This window comes from Ptychodera flava, chromosome 1, assembly GCF_041260155.1.
Source record: "Ptychodera flava strain L36383 chromosome 1, AS_Pfla_20210202, whole genome shotgun sequence".
NCBI classification, from domain to species: domain Eukaryota; kingdom Metazoa; phylum Hemichordata; class Enteropneusta; family Ptychoderidae; genus Ptychodera; species Ptychodera flava.
Window position 1 is genome coordinate 29,922,614 of NC_091928.1, and position 24,846 is coordinate 29,947,459.

The window sequence follows — 24,846 nt, forward strand, 5'->3', positions numbered from 1 at the left end:
TATAGTGTTTAAGGCAGTATGCGCCTCAAAAGTACTAGTGTAAGACTTCAACTTTTGCTCACACTTTCCTCAAGGAATCTTTCAACCATTCTCTTTCGAAATCAAGAACAAAAATCGGTTGTCACGTTGCAAATTTCGGTACTAGAAAAATAAATAACTCACGACTTACCCATATTTTAAATTCACAATGACCGCCATTCCTGTGTTAACACTAAGGAAAAAATGAAATTTTCAAATTTCGAAAAAAACCAAGCCAGTAAAAAGTTTTCTTGCACCAAGAGCTTTAAAATGAACCCCCGTAAGTGGTAGACCAGAAAAGAATTGTAAAAGTTTGAGTCCGAATACCTGTTCTCGAGGCACGTTCTACCTTAATCATAGATATGACTGGTTGTATCTTTAAACTTTCTGCGGAGCGACAGGTAGTCATGGTGCATTGCAACTTTAAATTTAGTTGTAATAACTACCCAATGCCATGCACCAATAGATATAAGGAAATTGAGCCTGCGCTGATGGATTTTATGTGTCGCACTTTCCTTACATGAACTGTACATTATTCATCTTGCATGGGAATGAGAATTACTGACAGCCCAACCAACAGAGATTGCTTTCCACGAGAGCAAAGCAGTTGCGTGTCGATGCGAGCCTTTTCTTAATTAGATTCGCGGTATATTGCATTTGAACATGCACAGCGCATGCCCTATATTTCGGTTGGTATCTTCCGCTTCCAAAACAAACAATCTACAGGACTTTATTTGCCTTCATCACGCCAGGATTGACGTACATATAAGCATTTTCTATTAGGGCTGTTTTTGGATTGATTGTAAAATCTTAAAAGTACGCAATTCAACTCGATTCAACTGCATTAATTTGTTGCTATGTATTATATGTAGCGCGCATGTTTTATTAGCTTGTTATGTGATAATACTTGCTCAATATATAAGAATACTTAACCCGATATGTAATGCTAGCCAAATATGTTTAAACACCTAACTAAACCGTGGAATACTAAACCAAATATGTACAACTGACCTAGATGTAGTAACACTTAAACCAGGATGAAATATTAACCGGTGTAATACACCAAAAAGAATAGCGTATTTCACGTACCATGATCTCCAGAAAAGGGAAGGGAAGGTAGTTGGGTAGGAAACCTTTTTTACTATTATTTCTCTTTGGCTTCCCGAAAAGAAAACGAGAAATTCCTGAAGATTTTATACATTTGTGTGATACCGAATACGAATATTTGAAGACGTGTTCTTTTATTTCAGTCTTTCAGTTTAAAGTACTAGTTCTGTGCAGTATGAATTGCGGATTCTTGTTCTATTCTTTCAGGCATGTTATTGTCAAATCGAGACTTGGGTCTACTGGCCAACGTTGCAGGTGATACATACTGTCAGATATTGCATAGAATCTCCTCTGGTACTGAAAGGTTAACCTCTGGTACTGAAAGGTTAAGTTTGAACGAATACTTAATTTCGGGTTATCGAGAAAACGCATTTTTTCAGGCCTACCGGTAAATATGTACTGAAAACAGTATTGAAACAAGTATGTATTCATCCCTATATGTATAAACCAAAGTCTCTTGCAGGCTGTTTGATTAATGTTTCAACACGAATTTGATTTTTTTCTACCATTTTGAGCTTAAGTGTATCGCCCAACCTATGGACCCCTCCTGGTTGCAACCTCATCCCTGGCCATACACAACAAAATAACATACCTTGTCTTTCCACAAATTGCCCGAACAATGTTACTTGCTCTACTTGTAACCCGATTCTTGATAAGGATCACACAGGCTACATTGATTTCATTTTCATTGTCAGACTATAATCAACCAACCATCCCACAATTAAAAGCCAATAAACCACAAACCCATCACCAAAATAAAGAAAAGTGGGGTATAGTGCCTAGCTCAAGGGCACAACACCAAATTCGAGTTTGTAACTTATCATTCTCAGATAGTGAGTCCGTTGCTCTACACTTACCGGGTCCGGAAGTCACCAGCCTCATATATTGAACATTACCACTATGGAAGGAAGTGTTTAGCCTTTGACCGTTTATAGTAATCAATTATCTTTGGCTAATTCAGTCAGCCTGTAGGTGTGGAGATGGAGTTGGCGCTTACAGTGTAATTCATAATGATTTATCGACAGGAACAGCTTACTTGTTATCTCTATTTCTTGACATGGTGTTACTGAACATTTTCAATCACTATAAAAGTGAATGAACACCTGCCTCTAACCATAACGCTTTCCCTCGAGAAACCTGGTGATATCTTGACAATTACGTTTCCTGTTTTACCCAAGAAGTTTAAGCAGTTATTTGACGCAAAGAAAATATCTGTTGGGAAATCAATCGTTATCAATGGTCATGCTCACTTTGACGGACTTCGGATTATGAATACTTGAAACATGACATTTCCAGAACCACATAACACGAATTTAATTAAGGTGTTAATTTACTGAAGAATTTTATACATATTTTAGTCTGTAAATTATACAATTATAATGATGTAACGAATACCAAAAATATGACAGCATTCACAGGCGAATGTCTTCCAGAGTAATTCCGGGTAGCACAACAGATTCCAATTTTCATAAGATATAATTCCCAAAGAAATTTGCACTCTGGCGATAAAACAATGACTACACTAAAATCCGCCGACTTTTAAGCCTCGCCCTTTCACTGCCATCCAGCACTTTGAACGCCCAGAGTTTTTGTCAGCTTACGTTAATGCACGTAGGTCATCCAACGGTCAACCTGCTTTGGGATTCTCTTCACTGCATTTCTCTGCCGGGGAAGTTTGTAAAACAACGCTGGGTACTAATCAAATGGCAGCGTGTGAGCATAGCTTGGTAATCGGTTTGCGGCTATCTCCACAAAGCCGAACCGTGCGCGCTTTCTGCTTCGTTTGATGCACATCGTCAAAGAAGATTACGTTTGACCGTTTTTGCCGCCTCGCTTTCCATTGATCGCTAACCCGTTATCAGGAAATTGCTCGAGCCGTAGCGATCGCGGCGAAACCCTTGATCGCTAGAGTCGTCTTACCCGGTCAGATTGATAGCGTCTTACAGTCGATGACAGATTAAAGCTGCAATTTGTACAGCTAGCCGTCTTCATTGATTTCCCGGTTGCACAGAAAAGAAGTTCGCAGCAGCATAACTTGAGGGCGGGAGTGCCGTAAAGTATCTTCATCACAAGGGAATGGTTGCTGAATAAGGAACAAGGTCAGGCTATCTTCTTGGACGCCTTGGTTTAAAAGTCTACACAATGTTTTGCAGAGTCCCTTTCTAAATAAGTTCCATTTAACACAAATTCAAAAACTACTCGTGCAATGTAGAGGTTCTTTTTCAGAAATAAAACGTTCAGCAATAGGGTGATTCCCTATTAATTCCTAAAACAGTTGGATTAGACAATGACTGATTATCGACCCTTCGCAATACGTTACGTTGTTCGGTATTCAACTACAGTATTACCCAAACGGTAGGGGAGTTACATACTCATTCTCAGAAACTTCCGGACAATAACGTTGTGGATTATATTTTCATATAGTATGATCCATGAAAACATTTTCCTAGAATTCGTTTTAAAGATGCTAAAATTACTTTTTCATAATTACGGTCCTCTCAACACAAGCAATCACTGAAATAGTCGTCATTGAAGCATGATGATGATCAGATTTTGTCAAGGTATAAGCGACAAGCATCTCTCGTCATTTCTGGACACCTGTCAATCAAACGGTTAATGACTGTTAACTCATGTGTAGTGCTTCTAGTTGAAAGCCCTAGACTCTCAAAAATCCTGTAACCTTGCATATCAAAGAGCTTCATTCGAACAAACTACCGCTTTTATGTGAACCTTAGAAATAAGATTCGTTCTTCGTGCATTTTTATCTGTTTATCTTTTTCTATTTTACACATTCACTTGATCCTTTTATTTTCAGTGGATACGGTCAAAATAGATTTGTACCGTGTGATCATTTCCTACACACCCCTGAATGTATTTGCTAAATGTTTTGAGCTTGGGAGCTTCTTTTTGTAACTCACACTATTGTTGCTTGTGTATTACGCAGTCCACTGTGACACTCTCCTAAACTAAAATGTTGAGTTACTTTCACGAAAACGCTCGAATTCAGAGTGGAATCAACGAAACTAGATTATGATCATGAAAATGTGAATAATCATTAATTTTCTTTTAATTACGTAATTATGATTCGCGTGGTGCTTATATTTCTCCCCAGTTTTCAGAATGAATTGTTGGTGGTCTGCAAAGTGACAGAAGTTGATATTATAAGCGCCAACCTAGTGAATCAATACAAAATCGATTCCGTGTACTTTATTTCTCCATAAGAGTCGTGCTTCAGCACCGATACACCGTAAGCTCGACATCGATTTGTTTGTAAGTATAATTGTATATCAATTATTGAACAATAGTTCCTCGCGAATGTTATTTGCGCATAATGCTTCATACTTTCGGCGATTTACCGCCCGATAGAGAGATACCTTCTATCTACACTCATGGGGTATATATTAGGTTGATTTTTGCGATATAAAATAATAAGGTAATGCTAACTTTCAGTAGAGTCCGTGGTAATAACATTAGTTTATTTGAACTCGGTTATGGTCTCGAATTCAAGGGAAAAAACCATTAAATGTGTCGTGGTTAATGTAATCCAGAACGGCCGTGTACGTATCAATGCTCATAATTAATGTAGATAAACAAAACTGTTAAATAACGAACATAATTCTCCTGAACTAGTCTCCAAATGCGAAACAAGAACAATTCTACGAGTCGGATTCCGTAATGCCATCTATGGCACGACCACACAGAGATATTAGGTTATTACCCAATATCGTCTGTTCCTGAGTCGTATCAGCATGAGAGTCATTTGTGCTGCGTCAGACCATAGACCCTCGAGGGTCTATGGTCAGACACGAAAGAAAGTCGAGTGTCTGACGCAGCACAAATGACACGAATGCCGATACGACGCAAGGAACAGGCGATATCGGTTAATAACCTATTTATCATGTACAAATGCCAAGAATTTTACAAATGATAGGAAAAAAACTTAAATTTTAAGGCTTTGCTTTTCTTCTGCCTTGCGTACGCATATTATGTTTGTGTGAACATGCTTCATTCATAACTGACGTTTTCGTAAAAGTCGACACCATGAGCGACAAATCATCCATATCACAATGAACATCATGAGAAAAATCGATACCGGAACTCAAAAATAGTTACATGGGAAGTATTTTAATGGGGCAATGTGTTATTACGATCCGTACAGGTCAATAACTTCCCACTACATTAAATCTCTTCCGATTTCGATCGTCAAACGGAGCTAGCGGAGAGAGGCGGCCAATTTCGTTTGTTTACACTGAGATTCGTCATGTCAACAGGTGTCGCACGCGCGTCATCACTGTCACGCCACGCGCTCAGATTCTGTTCGGAGTTAGGCCGACCATGTCTTGCGAACAGTAGAATGTTAGCTAGAGCTTGAAATTACAAGAACTTTGACGGAATAATCACGGAATAACATTACAAGATTGAAATACTGTAACATATTATTCCCGTAGCTACCTGAAATATCCTTGTTCCTCAAAGTCCTTCAAATTTTATGTCCGCAACGTCGCACCATAGGCTGAAAGCGGCAGCCATATTGTTTGTTTACTTTGTTTACTATCACACTGCAAATGTAATTAGGGAACACTAAAAAGTGAAGTTTATCGTGCATATATCGGCGTTTACCGTACAATTTCACGGCTTATATTTTACGGTGAACGTCACCAGCAATTAGCGATGCAGACATGGGTATATGATAAGATGAATTTATAAATAATTATGAACAAACGCCATCTGAAGATCATTTTAGTGCGCGAAACTTGAGTTATAGTATATATATATATATATATATATATATAATATATATATATATATATATATATATAATATATGTATATAAAATAAGATTATATATATGTCAGCGTGTGAAATAAGGTAATATTAAATATAAATGTTGGATTGTACTTTTTAATGTAATAATATTAGATTTTACAATACAAATATTCTTGAGTAAAAGCAAATATGTATTCATACCATACTCACTGATACAAAATAACTGCCATATGTAAGTATAGCGTAATAAAAACCCTCCTTATTCCGGAGTCTTGCTTTGTTGTGCCTAGATACACAAACAAAACATAAAAGTGCGCAAACTTTTTGATAGCTCGGTATAACACTTGGTATTTCGATAGTACGAGGCCTTGCCTTTTTTCACCGCACATAAATTAAGTGGCAAGAACGTTTTTTATTCCGACTGTGAAAAGACAAATATCCCTTAAGAACCTTGGTTGATTAAATCGTAAATTATTTCCAAAACCGTGACATGAACAAGTGAAATCAATTGAACCTAGTTTTGCACTATTCCCTTCAACCCCAGGTATGCGATATCACAGTCCTGTACTGAGTTGTTGGATAGCCAGGAAATCAAATAATGTGACGTAAAGTGCCTTTACAAATCGCATTCAATTTTCCTATCGATTACATTTTAAGACATGATTGAATATCCAAATGCGAAAACCTTGACAGGTTTTTTTTGGCAACACCATCTACCTCAATATGATACAGCAGTTCATCTGATGTTGTATAGCAAAAAAATTATGAATGATGCGACTTCATAATCTGACTGTCCCATAAAGTTAAAATATTAAGCAACCCAGTTTTAACCACTTAAATAACACATAATCATTAAAGGGATAATACAGCTAGAGTACTATTTCGACCAAAGGACTTTTTGAAGGGTTTTTAGCTATTGGCGCTCAACTTTAAGCAATGTCATGTTTCATTGAAATGGTGACACGCAAAATAGAAAGAACAGCAGCACTGGTCACATGAAAGAGTACTGTCGCTAAGATCATAAGGAACAGGGAATAGTTCGGTTGATTCATGAGTACCTAGCGATCGACCGCTAGCTACCTACTCTTGTACGTTATACATAGCTGCTTTATGCAATTTTATTCGGTCTAATATATTTACAGAGAGGATACGAAAACGAGCGGGCGGGAACGATATTGAGATCGCCGGGATTAGGGCACAGCACGCTCCATCAACATACTTTTGGAATCTCTAAACCTTACGGCCATTCGCTTTTCCAGTTTGTATGGATTCGCCTGAAATATATGGGAAAATCAATTTCGAGGACATTTTTCGTCTGAAGGTGCAGTTTTCCCGGTAGAAATAACAGTGCACCAATCATATATATTGTAAGCATCTGGACAGGTAAGGTAAATGGGAAATGTTCACAAAAGTTTGAAGCTTTGATTGTCAAGGCGCCTATTACCCGCAAATACAGTTATCATATTGGAGTATTTGCATTTTGTGCCAGTATGATTAGCCTTGCCTTGGGAATGATATTAGCAGCGCAGAACTCTATAGGTAGAACTGTCATATGAAACATGATATACAAGATTATAGAAAATTGCTACTTTCCCGTGTTTTTAATGGTACATTTTTAATTAAGAATGCCCTCTAAAACATATGCATTAGGTGAACAAGTGGAGTAAAATAATCACTTCTCGTTCCAAAACGCATTATAAATACACTCATGGACCGTTCAGCTAAAATGTGTCCATGCACGATTCTACAGTTATATTTACATGCATCAGAGTGTCTATTCCGGGTTTCTGTCAGGGATTAAATCATCGACTCAAAATGACGTTTACATTTACTTTCGCAGACTGAATGTTGAGAGTGACCAGGGACTACTTGGACGACAGAAAATGTCAGAGAGCAAGTACCAGCGTGTTTATGCGGAATCGTACAAATCAGATGATGGATGAACGAAGCTTGAAAACAACATCTACCAAACATGTTGATATGCACGATGTTATTGGAGACAGGGATACACACCATGAATGGTTATTGGAGAAAAAACGACGATGTAAGACTCGTGTAAGAACTTCGGAAAGCGTATGGGGGCGTATTTGTCATTCTTTCTAGTAAGGCGTTTTAAATAAAATTCTTTGTTTGCCGTCCGCGTGCTAGTACGTTTTCAGAGAAAATTAAGAAAATAAAACACACAATATTAAAACTGTTTCAAATAAACATATTATTTTTTCAAAAGAAAGCACATAAAAAGTTGTTTTTTGTCTGTGTTGGTTTTTTCCCTTGGCTGGTTGGTAGGTAAGTTTTTAAAAATTCACGGACGGCAAATAAAGAATTTTCTTAAATGGCCTAATATTTGTACTTTACCCGTAAATACAGCAGTCATAGTGCCTTGACATCATTTTAATGTAATGGCTCACATTTGAGATTCTGCTTTTGGGAATCCAAATAGTAGAGCACTTAAAAATAGCATGATATGTCTATTGTTTATAACTCTATCAAGCTGTTTATATTTGATGGGTTGTTTTGGCGGCAATTTGACGCAAAGGGGTTATCAATAAAAAGGAGAAAAAAGTGCATTTGTGGTAGACATATGGTCGTAAGGTTGTGACCCGAGACACATATGGAAGTAGCTGTGACATACTTGTTAGGAAATGGAACTTTCTTTCGCTGCTACGAGACGAGACGCGAATACAGTGAGGACTAGTTGTTTTCTCTGCTTCACAGCATATGTTTTTATCTAACATTCGAAGCAATGCGGCGACTAACCGTGGCGAATCGTTTGAAAACTTTAATTTCTAAGGTTTCAAAGTTGTAAAATGGCTCCATGTAAGGTTGAGAGAGAAAACATTCTGCCGTTTTAAACAATTAATTCCCCGTAAACAACAGAGATCTTATACACCATTAAAATACATTTTGCAGTGTAAAACCTTCCAAAAGAATGTTTTATCTCGGTAAGTCATCCGCTTCTTCAATAAATTAAATGATTATCTGCGAAGCGATTCTGACCAGTCGTTGTTCTGCACACATACATGCATGCATGCATGTCTACCTTCCTACCTACCTGCCTACCTTCCTTCCTACCTACCTGCCTACCTTCCTACCTACCCACCTACCTGCCTACCTTCCTACCTACCCACCTACCTACCTACCTACCTACCTACCTACCTACCTACCTACCTACCTATCTACCTACTTTCCTTCCTTCCTTCCTTCCTACCTACCCACCTACCTGCCTACCTTCCTACCTACCCACCTACCTACCTACCTACCTGCCTACCTACCTACCTTCCTACCTACCTACTTCTTCTCTTCTCAAAACAATTTTACGGCAGTTAACAATGTTAGTCCTCCCAAGGCGATTTGCAGAAAAATAATTGTCCTCCTCAGAGCATTGCAATCTTAGTCACGGGTCTAGCACCCCTAGGGCTTACCGATAACAAGAATATTGCTTTTAACTAACGGTAAATCAATTTTTACCATTTGCGCCAAATGCAGACTGTCCTCCACGGTCCTATGTGATGAGCTTTATGATGCAAACCCGCGGCAACGAGTCTTGCGTACTTCTGTTCCAACTAGCGTTCGATACTTAAAGGGAAAACAAATAATTTCGCACCGTAGAAGCCCTGCTTGACAATCCACTGTCTTGAAATATCTAAAAATGTACTGCCTCGTCCCCAGTGATGCATAGATTCATGTCCAACGGGTCTTAGTAATTTTATGAGTGTTCAGCAAACAGGTCAAGTGATGATATCAAGAAACACAATTGTAAAATTTCGTGCTGATGAGGTTTTCCCGCAGGAACAGCTCAGCATGTTAACTCTGCGAAATTCATTAACCGAGCATGACATCAAGCTACAAAATTACATCACATAATTTAGCGAATCTTAAATTGGTGTTAGCAGAAGCAGTGTGAGTAACGACGTGCCATGTATTCAAAATAAATCGCAATTTTGAACGATCAGTTGTAACGGTCTCCCATAAACGCTCTTAATTCCTAATAGCTAAAGTAAATTTAATAGAAACAATTGCCAAATTTACCCGGCAGCAGAATGAGGCGAGCGAAAGTGACTTAGCTCACACTGCTTTATGTTAGCGTTGCTAGTAATAATAAACACATGAACTGTTTAAAGGGTTCCCTTTCAAGTTGTATACAACCGTGGCTCGTAAATCTCTCTCTCTCTCTCGCTCTCTCTCTCTCTTCTCTCTCTCTCTCTCTCTCTCTCTCTCTCTCTCTCTCTCTCTCTCTCTCTCAGTAATGTACCATATTTCGACAATATCATTATCGGTGGATTTAGCTGCAACAGTGAACGTTTCATTGGCTTATTTCGCATTTAGGGATGAGGACATGGCAAACCTGCTGTCATATCATTCGGCGGTAAGAAATTAACCTATCGTCGAGTACGCAAGGTCGACTTCATTACACGCCATAGGCTAATTTACTGCACAAAAAAGGAGTTTATTTTATATTAAATACACCCACTATGATTATTATTCACATTGCAGTAATATGAGCATATCACTGGTTTTACTGTTATAAACTGACTGACAAGGTGAACGTTTATGATATCGACTGGCTGAAGTGTATTACGTCATTAGTTTATTTCCGTTAGCGGTGACACTTATCTCACTGTTCCCGTCCGACATTACCTAAGAACGTCTATCTAAGTGTCATAATGAATCGTTATATCACACTCTTGGCGAAACTGCAGTGAGATATCGACGATGGAAAGGAACATGTTTCTCTTGAAAGTCCGTCAGGAGACTTTCTTTTCAACCATGAAGGGTAAATTGTTTTCCAACTTACAATTAACCAGATTTACAAAAGCATTCCATTAAAAGGCTGGAAAAGATTTTTTCATCTCACGAATACCTCTAAATTGCGGTGTAGTAAATCCTAGGAGAGTAATTAGAACATCAAGATCCATTTCAAAGGCTGAGTACAGAGAGGAAATCCAATTAATTCCTCTAATGCCACGTCAAATTACTAGTATTCACAAATAATCCGTCTCTCTGGCCTTCAATCTAGAAATGCGATCAAGGAGACGCCTGAAGTTATAGGTCGGACGTCATATCCATTCCCTTGTTATTATGTTTCTGTATATTTGAAAAGCGTACCTCAAGTTTGAGCGATGCCCAAAATATCATGCAATTCAGCTGTCTGCTACCAATGACGGCACAGATTTGCCATATGCTGCTTTCCCTGCTTATTGCTTTTAAACATAAATATACCCCAGCCGACAAGAAATATTGTGCCTGTTCGAGAAATCTACATTGCAAAGCAAATTGCAGAATACCCTAAACTGCAAATTTGGGTGCAGTAGGATATGCGCAAATGGTGGCTTTAAATAACAGCGAATTTCATCTTTCTTTGATAGAAAATACACTTATCCAATAAGGCGCTTTAAATAAAATTCTTTGTTTGCCGTCCGCCTGCTGGTGGGTTTACAAAGAAAATTAAGAAGACAAACACAATGTTAACACTCTGACAAATTATAATTTTCCAAAAGTAACCAAATGAGAAATGAGCTAATGTTAATACACTTGTATATTTTGTCTGTGTTTGTTTTTTTCCCTGGCTGGCTGGTAGGTTTTCAAAAATCCAAGGACGGCAAACAAAGAATTTTCTTTAAATGGCCTTACATGCTTTTGGTACTTCTATAAATATTCTTGCTCAAAGATTTGTTTCGAAACCTTCGAAAAATCGATAACTGAAATAATGTAGATCATTATTCTAGAGAGGTAATTAAATCATCCTTGGTTATAGGAAAATATAATAAAATTTATCATTAATGTTCGTTAACAGGAAAAGTCAGTGTGTTTTTTTATTTATCCATGTGTGCGTTGGAAAATATAAAACTTAGCACAATTAGTGAATCCATTCTTGCATACGATGATCATCAAATGAGATTTAAAAAAATGACTATGTTGGGATCAAAAAATGAAATGCCAAAGAAATTCAATGGTTCTGTATTGCAGACTGAATATGTTTACAATGATGATATACTTAGCTCATAATACATATTTCCTCTGGTAATCACATTCGTAACATATTAAAGACAAAACATCGCTTAGTTGACGAAGACGAAAAATCCCTCATTTTTCATTACTCACGAGATGTATAGCAAAATTGTCATTAAATTTTGTGTCGCCGATTATAATTATGATATAACCAAGAGCGTTGCATGAGCATGTATTATCACTGGTAAAGATAACAGAAGTGATAGGCAGACATCATAAACAGACCTTAATCACCAAGGTTATATAAAACTATTTCATTGCTAATATAGGAACAGTTTTCGTTATGGGCTCAACGGAATGTAATCCTATTAGCAAGCGAGTTGCACTAATCTTACTTCTTCGCAGAATCGAATCCCAGTTGTACATTTGCTTATCGTGGTATTCCACAAATGGATCTTCCATGAAGATCGCAAAGTAGGCATTAAGGTGGCTGAGATCAACCGAAAACATAGACTGATAAGTTGACGAAAGACGTCAGAAAAGACACGAATTACATTATGCAATCCCCAGAGGGAGCTTATGAAACAATCACGTTATATTTTTTCATGCGCATTTATGCTCTTAAAAACAACCAACAGTCAATATGTTAAATTTGGTAAAATGAATCGGATGGACTGTTACGTCTTTACCACAAGCAGAGTCATCTATTGTGTTCCTAATCTCTACGAAGTGCGTTATGGAAATATCTGTCACAGCCATTAACCGTGACTACCGAATAGAACTGACTTTATACCTCGGCTGATCTAACCGTATTTTCAAATGAAAATTAAGCCATTATGATTGAGTCATTAAGACACCGTGGTATCATGCAGAAATGTTGCCACCAGAACGAATATTATATGCCGAACGTCAATGCTACCTAAGACCGTAGTATGACAGGCGATCAAACCGCATGTGCTTGAGATACAAGGGAACAGAAAAGAACGTTATCTGAAGGTTCCAAGAGCATGCATAAATGATATATATAATTATATATATATATATATATATATATATATATATATATATATATATATACATATATGCGTGTCTGTGTCTGTGTGTGTACATACGTCATATGTTTACATACATGTTTGTATATTCTTATTGCTGTATTTATTTATTTTTCATTCATTTATTGTATGCATCTTTTTATTACCATATAGTGTGCTTGTTATAAGTCCCAGACTAAGACCTGTCTATTTGCCGTTTAAAATCGATACTGCTGGTAACTGATTCCGGCCGTTACTGTTCCTTTGAATTCCAACCATGCAAAAGCAAAGTATCGTTTTGACGTTCTTCACATTTCACCGATGTTTTCAATCTTGTCACTTCACAATTTTGTAGTGAATCTCTTGATGACGTTTGTTTTTTCACAAAAGATACCGCTGGCGAACGAACCTATGCGCTAGCAATTATACGTCCCCACCGAGACCAGTCAGTCATTCTTCACATGAATAGCAGGCTTCGCTAAGTTGCTGTAGGCTACATCGTAGATATATTGTCCTTTGTGTGTCCCGTAATTGACCAATACATTACTGTCCTTGACTGAAGAGGACTATTCAGCGACTTTTCTTATGAGAATGAACCAACAAGGTCAGACAAGAACATCATGAAAGTGGACGATTCCTGAAGATTCAAAACGCGTGCTTATATGCTCCTTTGAAATACTTACTTTTTTCAAATATTCTCTCATTTTCTATATTTTGAGATGTTCATCTTTCCTTCAGCTCATGTATATTACTGTGATGGGGCACTGAATACGTGCTTTCTCCTAATTAATGTTTGCAATTAAACGTTTCCATTAAATCGTAGTTACGCAAGTTTATCATATCTAATTTGTGCAGTGACTAATATCGAACATTCCTCTAAAAATTACCACACTTGCCAGGACCACTGAACAATAAAGTGAAACAATACTCCCGCCTCTCTTCCTTCAAGAAAATGTTCGTCCCTGCCGAATTCAGATCATTTCGAAGTCAAATATCACTTAAAATAGTGTTATTAATAACGGAGTCGTGAAATTAAAAACGTGTAGAAGTTAAAAGGTGACTAAAGAACATGAAGATTTGCCGTTTTGACTATGGAAGGACGTCGTTATTGAGTAAACAGCAATCACCTTGTAAACATGTAAAATTTGTTTGTGCGATTTGTTGACAGATTTCTTTTCCATGGTAATATGCCCTCGGTGCAAAGATTGGAGAAATGTGGACATTTGAAATGTGCCAGAAGCGACAATTTACGTATGACCTGTCTTTGATGTGTTTACAATAATCGTGTAATTACACCAGTAGGCGACTTCCTTCGCGACAGTCTACTTACTGGTGCCATGGCAAATAGTGTCTGAACACTCAGTTCTGTCAATTATTCATCAGTTAAGATTCGCCTTCCAGTAACGTGTAACATACTTTACAAAGCTTTGTGATCTTTGCGGATTAACTGTGCATTTTGAGTTTTTGATCGAATCACAATGATGCCGCGTTATGTTAAAAAGAAAATGCAGGGATTGCAGAAAGCGTTCCTCGACAGAAACTCTCGCCGCTGTTTCTTGCTTGCATGAAAACGGCCAAATACTAATAATACTTGATAATCCACCTTCCTTTACATAACATTCTGAATATCACAGCTAGATTGGGTCTAGATGTACTGTAGCAACTGTAACATTGTTAGTGTAGACAGAACATACATATGCTATTCGGTATGAGTTTTCAATTATGTTTAAATTTGGTGAAAATGTAGCACATGATATGGCTTCAGAATTGAACACTGTCAGGTATATCTACAACATGTATATCTACAATAATGGTACGTTTTTCAATATAATCAAGGCTTCCTTGAGTGAAGAATTGCATTTCGATTACTCTTCAGCTCACCATCGGCGGACACTTATGTTTTTGTTCAAATGTCATCGCCTGAAACTCATGATTACGGCTTATGATACGCCTCTCCAGGAATGCCAATCATGTGAATGGATTTCCGAGCAACGGCTCAAGTTACAGCATCATTATCAAGCAACCTTGAAAGGGCGGCAAAATGATTTACAAGACATGACAGATGAAATCAAAGGCGTCAAATCAACGACTCACTCTTGCAGACCTATTCAGTGTTCTTTTGCAGAACATTTTGTAAATTGAAAGGTTTAAAGTTCGAACATTCCAATCTGCGTCCGTGCACTTCATCCAATTATTAAACTCATCAACTAAAATTGTGATTTGCATACCAATTCCAATAATTTTCATAATCTAATTGTCACATTAAGGTCCAAAGGAAACTTAATATTGTAAGTGCAGCATGCAGTTCGTGATTGTGTTTCAGTAGCATTAGATAACATGGAAATGTCACATTGCTACTGTACACTGAAGGATGGTACACAGCCGTAATATAATTCCTAATAATGTAAAGGCTTGGTTACTAGATATTGATTTGCAGTGCATTGTACTTGTGTGTAAGTGGGTAGGTAGGTAGGTAGTAGGTCGGTAGGTACTTAGCATATGTGCAAATGTATTTATATACACATAGATCCACACTTATATTTTTGGTTCTTTCTTTTGGCTGTAAATAACAGCAACATACGCTTTTGGACATTTCGTACACCAGAGGTGTGTAACGTCAGCCTAAGTATTTACCTCTGGATAAAAGCTATTCGTGACTAAAATATTCGTGACTCACGTGAAAAGAAGCAATCCCGGGAGAAGAACATTCATCACATTTGAACAGCAGGAATAAAATACATATTGAAAGCATTGACTATTTCCTGTTGATGGTTTGTCGATCTTGTTCTAAGCTACACCAGCCGTTAATTTTTTCGCTAATGACACTTCATAATATTCCCATTGCTCGATGATATTTTAAACTGCCCCTGTTAAGTTTCCTAACTTAAATGCTAAAGGTCAACTTTGCCATCATAAAGGTATGTATGATTAACATTTCTTTCAAAAACATTTACTGCACGTTACGTAGTTCTTTTCGATAAAGCTATCATTACACCTCTGTGATCTCAATAACCATATTTAGCACATAAATGTATATCATTTGTATTCTTTCATGTGATCAGAAGGCTGTAAAGCATGACGTATTTGAATTAATCGTTTTGCTCAACATTGAGTCTCGGCGTATATATGAGATAAAATAGAACATCCGTCTCTTCTTGTAGTAATAACAACTACAAGCGGCAGTGGGTATATTTAAAATCGGTTCAAACGATTTGGCATCGTGGGGTGTCATTTGCAATTACTTTACTGAGGTTTGCAAAACTGAGCACCTCAACCGTACGTAAATAATCTTATAAGCTTAACCGTTCAAAAAAAACCTACTTAGAACCGATAAAACTAAGCTACGCAAAGTTCTTTAGTTAACCTTTCCTTGCCAAAATATGCCATGGTTGTCATATATCTTTATTCAATAAGCCATTTAGAAACAAGACGACAGTTGAAGTCGTATTAGTCCTGATGTTCTCTCAAAGTTCTAATGTACTGTAAGTTGAAACTTATTCTATGTCAGTAACTCTAAAAATCGGGGTCAGCATGTGAAGAAGTTTTTGGTTTTTACTGTCGTATTTTCTTGTGACCAAATTAAAAATTGATGGATCTCGATCTTGAGCATTTTCTCCCTTAGTCTTAGGCCTAATAATTCTCCTATGGGTTTCTTTAAGAAATGGACAACTTATAAACTTCTTGCATTTATGATTATTAAAGGTATGATTGTTTTCATGTACTCAAACGTGTTGAAGAGATGGCTGAATTCTCAAATATAAGTCATCAAATACGTTCAAAGCAATACCGTAAAATGTCGCTGTGTGGATAATTTATGCACTTTTTATTCCAGATTACGGGAGATGTTTTAGGGAAAAATGGGCAATACGTCAGCTATACACTGCATGTCTAGCGGTAAATCATTATGTATGGATCAGAACAACAATATAAGAAGTTGCAGCTGCTGTAGATAAATAGGACAATAACTACGTAATCGTCTCTTTAAAGAGACATACAGATCGCCCCATTATGTAAATGCTGCTAAATGTCAAATGATGAATCTTGCATAATTGACTGGAATCCTTAAGTTGGCATTATGTCCATTGACCTGAAAGGCAGAGCGTAATCCACGAATGTTATACAAACTACGGTTATGGCTGAAGGAGTATACATAAATTGTACATTCGTTTCATTATTGCAATGTACATCTTCAGGTAGAATAAGCCTTGGCGACAGATATCGCACTCTCATTCAACCGGACTCCCAAACCTTTACCAATCGTTTTTGATCTACCCCTTGTGGGGGTTAATTTTATGTTCTTTAAGAAATCAAAAAGTATAATTTGCCCATAGAGTTAGCACAGGAATGCTGCCGAACCTACAAGCTTAATATGTAAACACCATTCAATTTACTGAGTTTCCTTAAGTTACTATGACGTGATTGTGATTAATATTGAGGCGGAACCCGGTTATGTGTCTTGTTTGTGGAAAAAAATTATCGTTGGGCAATATGAGACAACAGGAATTAATGTAGGAAGTAATGGTGAAACGGCTTTGTTCCTTGACGAGGCAAACATGAAACAGTTTGGCGTAGTATTTAAACACCGACCAAACTTGATACAATTGGCAGAATTGCATCAGATTCTGAACACTTTTGTACATTTTTAAAAACTTTAAAGGGACAAAGTCGGCCATTTTTCATGAATTTTGTTTGATACAAGATACTACTTATATTGTTTGACATGTTGAAAGATACTGAATAAATGGGTGACCATGCATATATTCGACCCCGGTTTTAGACAAATTAAATGAAACCATGACGAAAATGAATTAATGGTCATGACCATTAATTCATTTTCGCGATGGTTTCATGTATCGCGTCTAAAACGGGGGTCAAATATATGCATGGTCACGTATTCATTCATTATCTTTCATCATGTCAAACAATATAAGTAGTATCTCAATAAAAAAAATCATGAAAAATGGCCGACTTTGTCCCTTTAAGTTTACTTTGTATTTCTTTTCTTTAGTCACAGTCAGAAAAAAGAATAAAAAATTTAAGAATTTGAAAATTTAAAAACTTGTTTACACTGCGTATTTGTGGTGGATAGGTTAAATGAAACATATATAATTATTAATTCTGACCTTAGAGAATGGCGCAGCTGACTGAGATTACAATTACCTGCAAAATGGCTTCATATGCGCTCTTATTTAAAGCGCATGCGTACGATTATTGAAAGTTCACACTTCAAATCAGGCCACATAAACCCGATTTCCATCAGCTTGCGCATTATGACGAATGAACTCTCGCTTGTTGAGATATTTTGAATATAGTCTGCGAGCTGTAAAAATCCAGCAATTACGTTATCTGCTGGATCCTGGAGTAAGAGGTACGGCGAGGGGAGGGGCAGGATAAATTCAGAAATGACATTACGAAGGAGCATAGCATCGTCAAAATGCATGCAAGGGATTACATCTCGAAAACTACATATCTAAATTTTACTTGTGGTGTCGTTTTCATCGTAGCGGTATAGTGCCCGCTACAGCTCCTTTAGTAATAAAGCGCCAAGATGGAATAGCTGAAACATGAGTTCAAACGAATCATACGGCTGATATTTGATAACTTCAAGGGGAAAAGACATTCTATGTTTGTCGTTTGTTATATTCTTTGTGCTGGAGTAAGTGTGCAGTCAGATACTGTTTATAAACATGTAACCACGCATTCAATATAGAGAAAATGTGTCAAATCCAGATTGTCTGATGTGGCGCGCTATAAATAAACGGTGATGTACTTGGCTGTTATTGAAGCACCGTCAAGTACCTAATGCGTTCGCATTGTTGTTGACGTCGGTTCTGAGCGTGAAACGTGATCAAAAAAGCAATTTGAGTGAGGAATTCGCTTGTACTCTGGCATTGTACGGAGCTCTTCAATACCGCCTCTTAACATTCAGCTGGCTCCGTATGAATGATGTTTTCTATGTTGAGTATAGAGAAATTCACGGCGCAATTATAGACTTCGACTTTCGATGGACTTGACGAGGTGTGCTATAGCTGCCGAGACAAGCCCGCAATGTTCGCGAGTTTTATGATAATTGTGCAATTTTTACGCTCGGGGGGATATAGTGTGTGCGTTTTTTCTGTGAAAAGAGATGATATATTTGTGAACATAACGTGTCCCGACGAAATATTGAATTATACATGTAAATGCGTAAAACGATGTGTTATCGGAATTTATTGAGGTGTTTCTTTCATGCAAGTTCTTTAAAGTGACAACTGACATTTTCAGCGGCGCGGGGAGTGCCGGATTACTGCCTTGGGGACATTTTTCAGCGAATCACCGCCACTGTTGGACAAACGTCACAGAGCGGGGTTGTTAGCTCCATTATTCGTTCATTCATGTCTAACAGAAAGACATTCACTGTCAAGTCTTATAACCGTCCTTTCACGCAGAAGATAGACGCTTCACCATGGAATTACCTTTCTTCTATGGCTACGACATTTGGAAATTAAACGATAATTTTTCAACATGCCCACGAAGCAAACCTAATGGTTGTGAAAATACACACCGACCAGTCCTGAGCGTAACTTTGAGCAATGCTGTACACCCGGCATTCATGTTATAATTGTATCATGTCCAGATCCTATTTGCAGGTGAACGTAAGATAAACTAATCTGCTTTTCTCACCACACGTACCGCCACCATCTGTGTAGGTGGTCGCCACTGTCAACAAAAAAGGCGCGAGATACATTTTTTCAATCTGCCGGGAGATATTTCCTTTGCCAATTTTGTCGTAAACGGAAATGCAGTACAATGTCGGTTTTTCCTCCGTGCCAAAAGTGCTATTTGTGGTGTGCATAAGTATGTGATAATATTAGCTGTACAATGTATGTAAACCTCTGCTCATGGGACGACGATGGGGCGTTCTCCTGTACACCTATATAACAGCAAGTCAATTTTGCAGATTGAAACTCTTTAGAGTCGTCGGTTTTAATTTCTCGGTTAAAGGCCAGAATCTGTTCCGCTCTTTCGACACACCAGGAGTTGGAACACACATCAGGAGATGGAACACACATCAGGAGTTCGAACAATGAGAACCTAATCAAGCTTGAGAATATATCCATGGACCTAGGCCAACACATAGCGTTGAACATCCAACGACGCTAGACGGAGACCGGGAACTTCATTTACGAAAAAGGTTGTATTGCATTTCCCCGCGCAACACGCCAAATGTACGAGCATGCATATTATCACTTTACGCGCCAAAATCACGATTATGTACTCACCGCTTCGGCGGAGCAAATCTTCCAGTACGGGGAAATGCTGGTGTCGGGGTGCCTTCACGGCTTGAACTGGGCAACTCACATATCTTTTCTTCCATCATCTACAAAAGGTTGGAGATTCAGTGAAGGTTCTGGGTGTTAAAATCCGCACAGAAGGAGTTACGTTTTCCGAGCACGTCCGACAAGTTATCCGAAGCCGTCGGTGACAAGCACATCAATGGTCGTACTGAAAGAGTGGCTGGGCTGAACAACGTAGGATTCTTCCATTCAAGAGCAGGGGTGTCGGTTATCATGAGATTTCCAGTTGATAATTCCTCAGTAACAACTTTATTGCAGCACTTGAGAGAAATTTCCAGGTTGTGTTTACCTTGTACGTGTCGGGAAATCAAAGAGTTCATTTCGTCAATTTAATTAGGATGAAACGGTTATCCGAACATCAATTTATGAGGCAGAGAAAGATTTGGCGCGTAAATATGCATCAGTGTGTTGAAAGGGAGACGTCATACTGAATCAAAAATCAGCTTTTATCTGTTTTCTCTTCTACTGCGTTATCTTGCTGTCTGGAGGCAATGATTATTTTCAACGGAACTACTATCTCCGACTTCCTCACAGGAACCGTGTCGACCTCATTTCATTAAAGTGTATGATGTAGCCCGTCTCGAAATCGAGGGCCGAGCCGAGCAACAATGTTAAAAAATGACCAATAAAACAATTCAAAGTGCGCAGCATGATGTCATGATCGACTGGTAATGCAAAACTGGGTACTTAGAGGTTTCTGTGTGTAATCATAAACAAATAATAAATACATGTGCACAGTTGGTTTGAATGGCATAAATGCAAATGCGGTTAACCTTGAGTTCTAAGAATATCGATGTGAAGGAAGGCAGTGCAAAAAAAAAATAAAAAGGAAATATTCACATTGCACCGACAAATTTTAAGAAACATATTCCATAAACATCTGAATTGTCTCAACTGGACAGGACTCAGGAGGTCTGAAGGAGAGTTATTTACACATTAAAATGAAGATGCTTGCATTATCTTGGGTCTGACAATACATGTATATCGCACCATCGGATGACTTTTACATACCAAACAATAGGATTGACATTTTCTTATCATCTATATCCTAACATAAAAAAATTGCAAAACTTAATAAGACGTACAATTCCATGTCTTTATCTTAAACCGAACACCGGGAAAAAATAGATAAAAATTCATCTTGATATTAAAAACCCATAACTTCGAGCGCTTTATCTTTCTTTGTTGCCCAGTGATTTTTTTCTGTCTTAGAATTGGCGGATTAATGACGTTACTGGATTAACGGATTACGCTAGTCCTCCAGAAGTGCAGTAATTGATCAACATTCAAGGTCACCCTCTTTTAGCACGTTCAACTTTCGACATGATAACCGTGACACACGTAAGTGTCATCACACGGTACACTGAGCGGTATTCTCTCGCTACCGCAAAATGAAGACTCGTTTTTCCCCGGCAACGTGGGAGTAGAAATTGATAATCCCGACTGAACGAAAAGCCATCGGAATTTTAAATACACGAATTCAGTTCACGCGTCCTCGAGTCAGCTCTTCCGCTTGGTGTAATGAGTAGGAATTCCGAATCTCCTTGAACAGTGAGTGAGTTGACCGAACACAGCTTGAATTTGTCTTGCTCCATTGACCACCGACAGCGAACTATTTCATTTATTATTTGTCCCACATCTTGATTTTTTTCTTGGTCCTTGTCCACCGTCAGGTATATAGGAACTATTTGCGTTATTATTTATGTCACATCTTGATGTTTTTCTTGCTCCTTGTCCACCGTCAGGTTTATTGGAACTATTTGCGTTATTATTTGCGACACAACTCAAATTTTCTTGCCCCTTGTCCACTGACAGGTACATAGGAACTATTTGCTTTAGAGTCACAGCTTGAATTTGTCTTGCTCCTTGTCCACCTACAGGTATATAGGAACTGTTTGCTTTATTATTTGTGTCACAACTCGAATTTTTCTTGCCCTTGTCCACCGACAGCTATATAGGAACTATTTGCTTTATTATTTGTGTCACAAATTGATTTTATTTTGCTCCTTGTCCACCGACAAGTATATAGGAACGATTTGTATTATTATTTGATACCATGCTTACGTCACATCTGCGTAATACATTGTCCCTTCTCCGATAGCTGTGCCTCACAAGATGTCAGTATATTCAACAAAGAATACAGTATATTCTTACTGGCTACAGATTATCGACTTTTGCGCGCACTTTACACTTACAGCTAGTTTTTATCTCTTTAAAAATAGACTGTCATCGTTTGATAATCACTCCAGCACAACAATTTGTTAACAAATCACACGTTAAATGACCCTTGACCTAAGACTCAGTTGATCTCCAAGAAGCTTCTTATAAGTAACTATGAACAGACGAGCGCTCCCTCTCTCTCTCTCTCTCTCTCTCTCTCTCTCTCTCTCTCTCTCTCTCTCTCTCGCTTTCAAATGACGCAAGATACCTAACCTTGAATATGTTTTAAAATCAATAAATTGCCAGTGTAGTAGTTACATTGCAGAGTTCTTCTAATCAGTATTCATCAAGCATTTGGATTCGTCCGATTTTATGTGTTTTACGAGTAACTTGTTGATTAAGTCGCAATCATTCCTCTATTTCCTATTTTAGACCCACTTCCATATAAATTTCCAACGAGAAAAGTAAAGTGACTTGCCTTTTTCACATCGTTAAATATCCCTTGACCCAAGGCTCATTTGATCCCCAAAGAAACTGTTTATAAGTAAATATAAACAGAAAAACACTGCTTCAGAATTGTAAAGTGAAAAATGCCTCTTTTAAGTCAGGTTCAACTGATACGACTAAATTTCTCACCGAAATGAATAGTTTTTCCTCAAGTGAGTGAATACATTTAAGTAGGGGCAAGTCCATCGCTCCCCTTTCGTGAAACAAATGATTCAGCAATATTAATGTTCTTGTTCTTTCCTCCTAATTCTTACTTTTTCAATTACCTAAGTCCCAAGAGCCGCGAATTTGACCATAGACAACAGATCGAGAAGACAGTTTGTCGAATTTCAAAACACGCTTGAGGTAGAATGTGTCCGGGACACAGATATTTGAACTCTCATTTTTAGCTCACGTGTGTAAACACGTGGGCTATTGTCATAGCGATGTCTGTCTGTCTGTCCGTGTGTGTGTGTGTGTTAGTGTGTGTGTCTGTCTGTCTGTCTGTCTGTCTGTCTGTTTACACGATAACTCAAAAACGCCTGAACGGATTCGAGTCAGATTTGGTACACAGGTACCATATGCTACTTGCAAGAACTGATTAGATTTTGGTTAGTGTGGCTTGCATATTAATGACTTTATGCAATATCATTTATCCGTACGATGGTTTCCCTATGGAGACGGTAATGACAGTGTAGACATATATCAAGAGATACTGCACAAAATAGCATGAAACTTTTCACAGATGACAATCCAAGAACATTATGATGATACTGTGAGTGTCATGTCAATTATCTTCTCATTTGCATATTTAATGAACTTTTGTTATTAGTGAGATAACTCTGACATTTCTACACCAAACTTGATGATACTTGCAACAAATATTGATCTGATATATATCAAATTATACTGAGAAGCATTAGGCAGTGTCAAGTTAATAAATAGCTCATTTGCATATTTTATGAAGGTTTTTAATTAGTCATATAACTCCGATATAACTTCACCAAATGTGATGAAATCTGCTGCAGATACTGATCCGACTGATATCTACCTGTAGTGTAAGCATTTAGTAGTGTGAAATTAATTAAGGGTTGATTTGCATATTTAATGAACTTTGTAATTAGGTATATAACTCTGAAATTACGGCACCCAAGTCAGTGAAATTTGGTACAGATATTGTTTTGATAAATATCTAATTGTACTGAGAAGCATTTGGCAGTGTCAAGTCAACAAATAGGTCATTTGCATATTTTATGAAGTTTTGTAATTAGTGATATAACTCCAAACTAACTGCACCAAATGTGATGAAATCTGCTGCAGATACTGATCCGATAGATATCTAATTGTGGTGTAGAGCATTTAGTTGTGTGAAGTTAATTAAGGGTTCATTTGCATATTTAATGAACTTTGTAATTAGTGATATTACTCCAAAATAACAGCGTTAAATTTGATGAAACTTGCTACAGATGTTGATCTGATAAATATCCAATTGTACTGAGAAGCATTGAGCAGTGTCAAGTTAATAATTAGCTCATTTGCATATTTCATGAAGTCTTATAATTAGTCATATAACTCCGAAATAACTGCATCAAATGTGATGAAAACTGCTGCACATACTGATACGACAGATATCTAACTGTATTGTTAAGCATTTAGTAGTGTAAAGTTAATTAAGGGTTCATTTGCATATTTAATAAACTTTGTAATTAGGTATATAACTCTGAAATTTCGGCACCTAAATTTTGTGAAACGTGCTACAGATATTGATTTGATAAATATTTAATTGTGCTATGAATCATTGAACAGTGTCAAGCTAATTTAGGGTTTATTTGCATATTTAATGAACTTTGTAATTAGTGATATTACTCTAAAATTACAGCACGAAATTAAATAAAACGTGCTACAAATGTTGATCTGATGGATATCTAATTGTCCCATAAAGCATTGAGCAGTGTCAAGTTAATGAACAGCTCATTTGCATATTAAATAAA

General features: G+C 37.5%; 1 protein-coding gene across 1 annotated transcript in view; it reads right to left on the reverse strand.

The window, feature by feature from the left end:
* The window catches only part of LOC139134905 (tumor protein p53-inducible protein 11-like), a 137,003-nt gene extending 116,151 nt beyond the window's left edge, over positions 1 to 20,852 (reverse strand). Inside the window, exon 1 of the mRNA XM_070701997.1 lies at positions 20,135 to 20,852. Within this exon, the coding sequence (XP_070558098.1) occupies positions 20,135 to 20,232 (98 nt within the window). The 5' untranslated portion in view covers positions 20,233 to 20,852. The remainder of the gene's footprint in view (positions 1 to 20,134) is intronic.
* Positions 20,853 to 24,846: the final 3,994 nt, after the last annotated feature.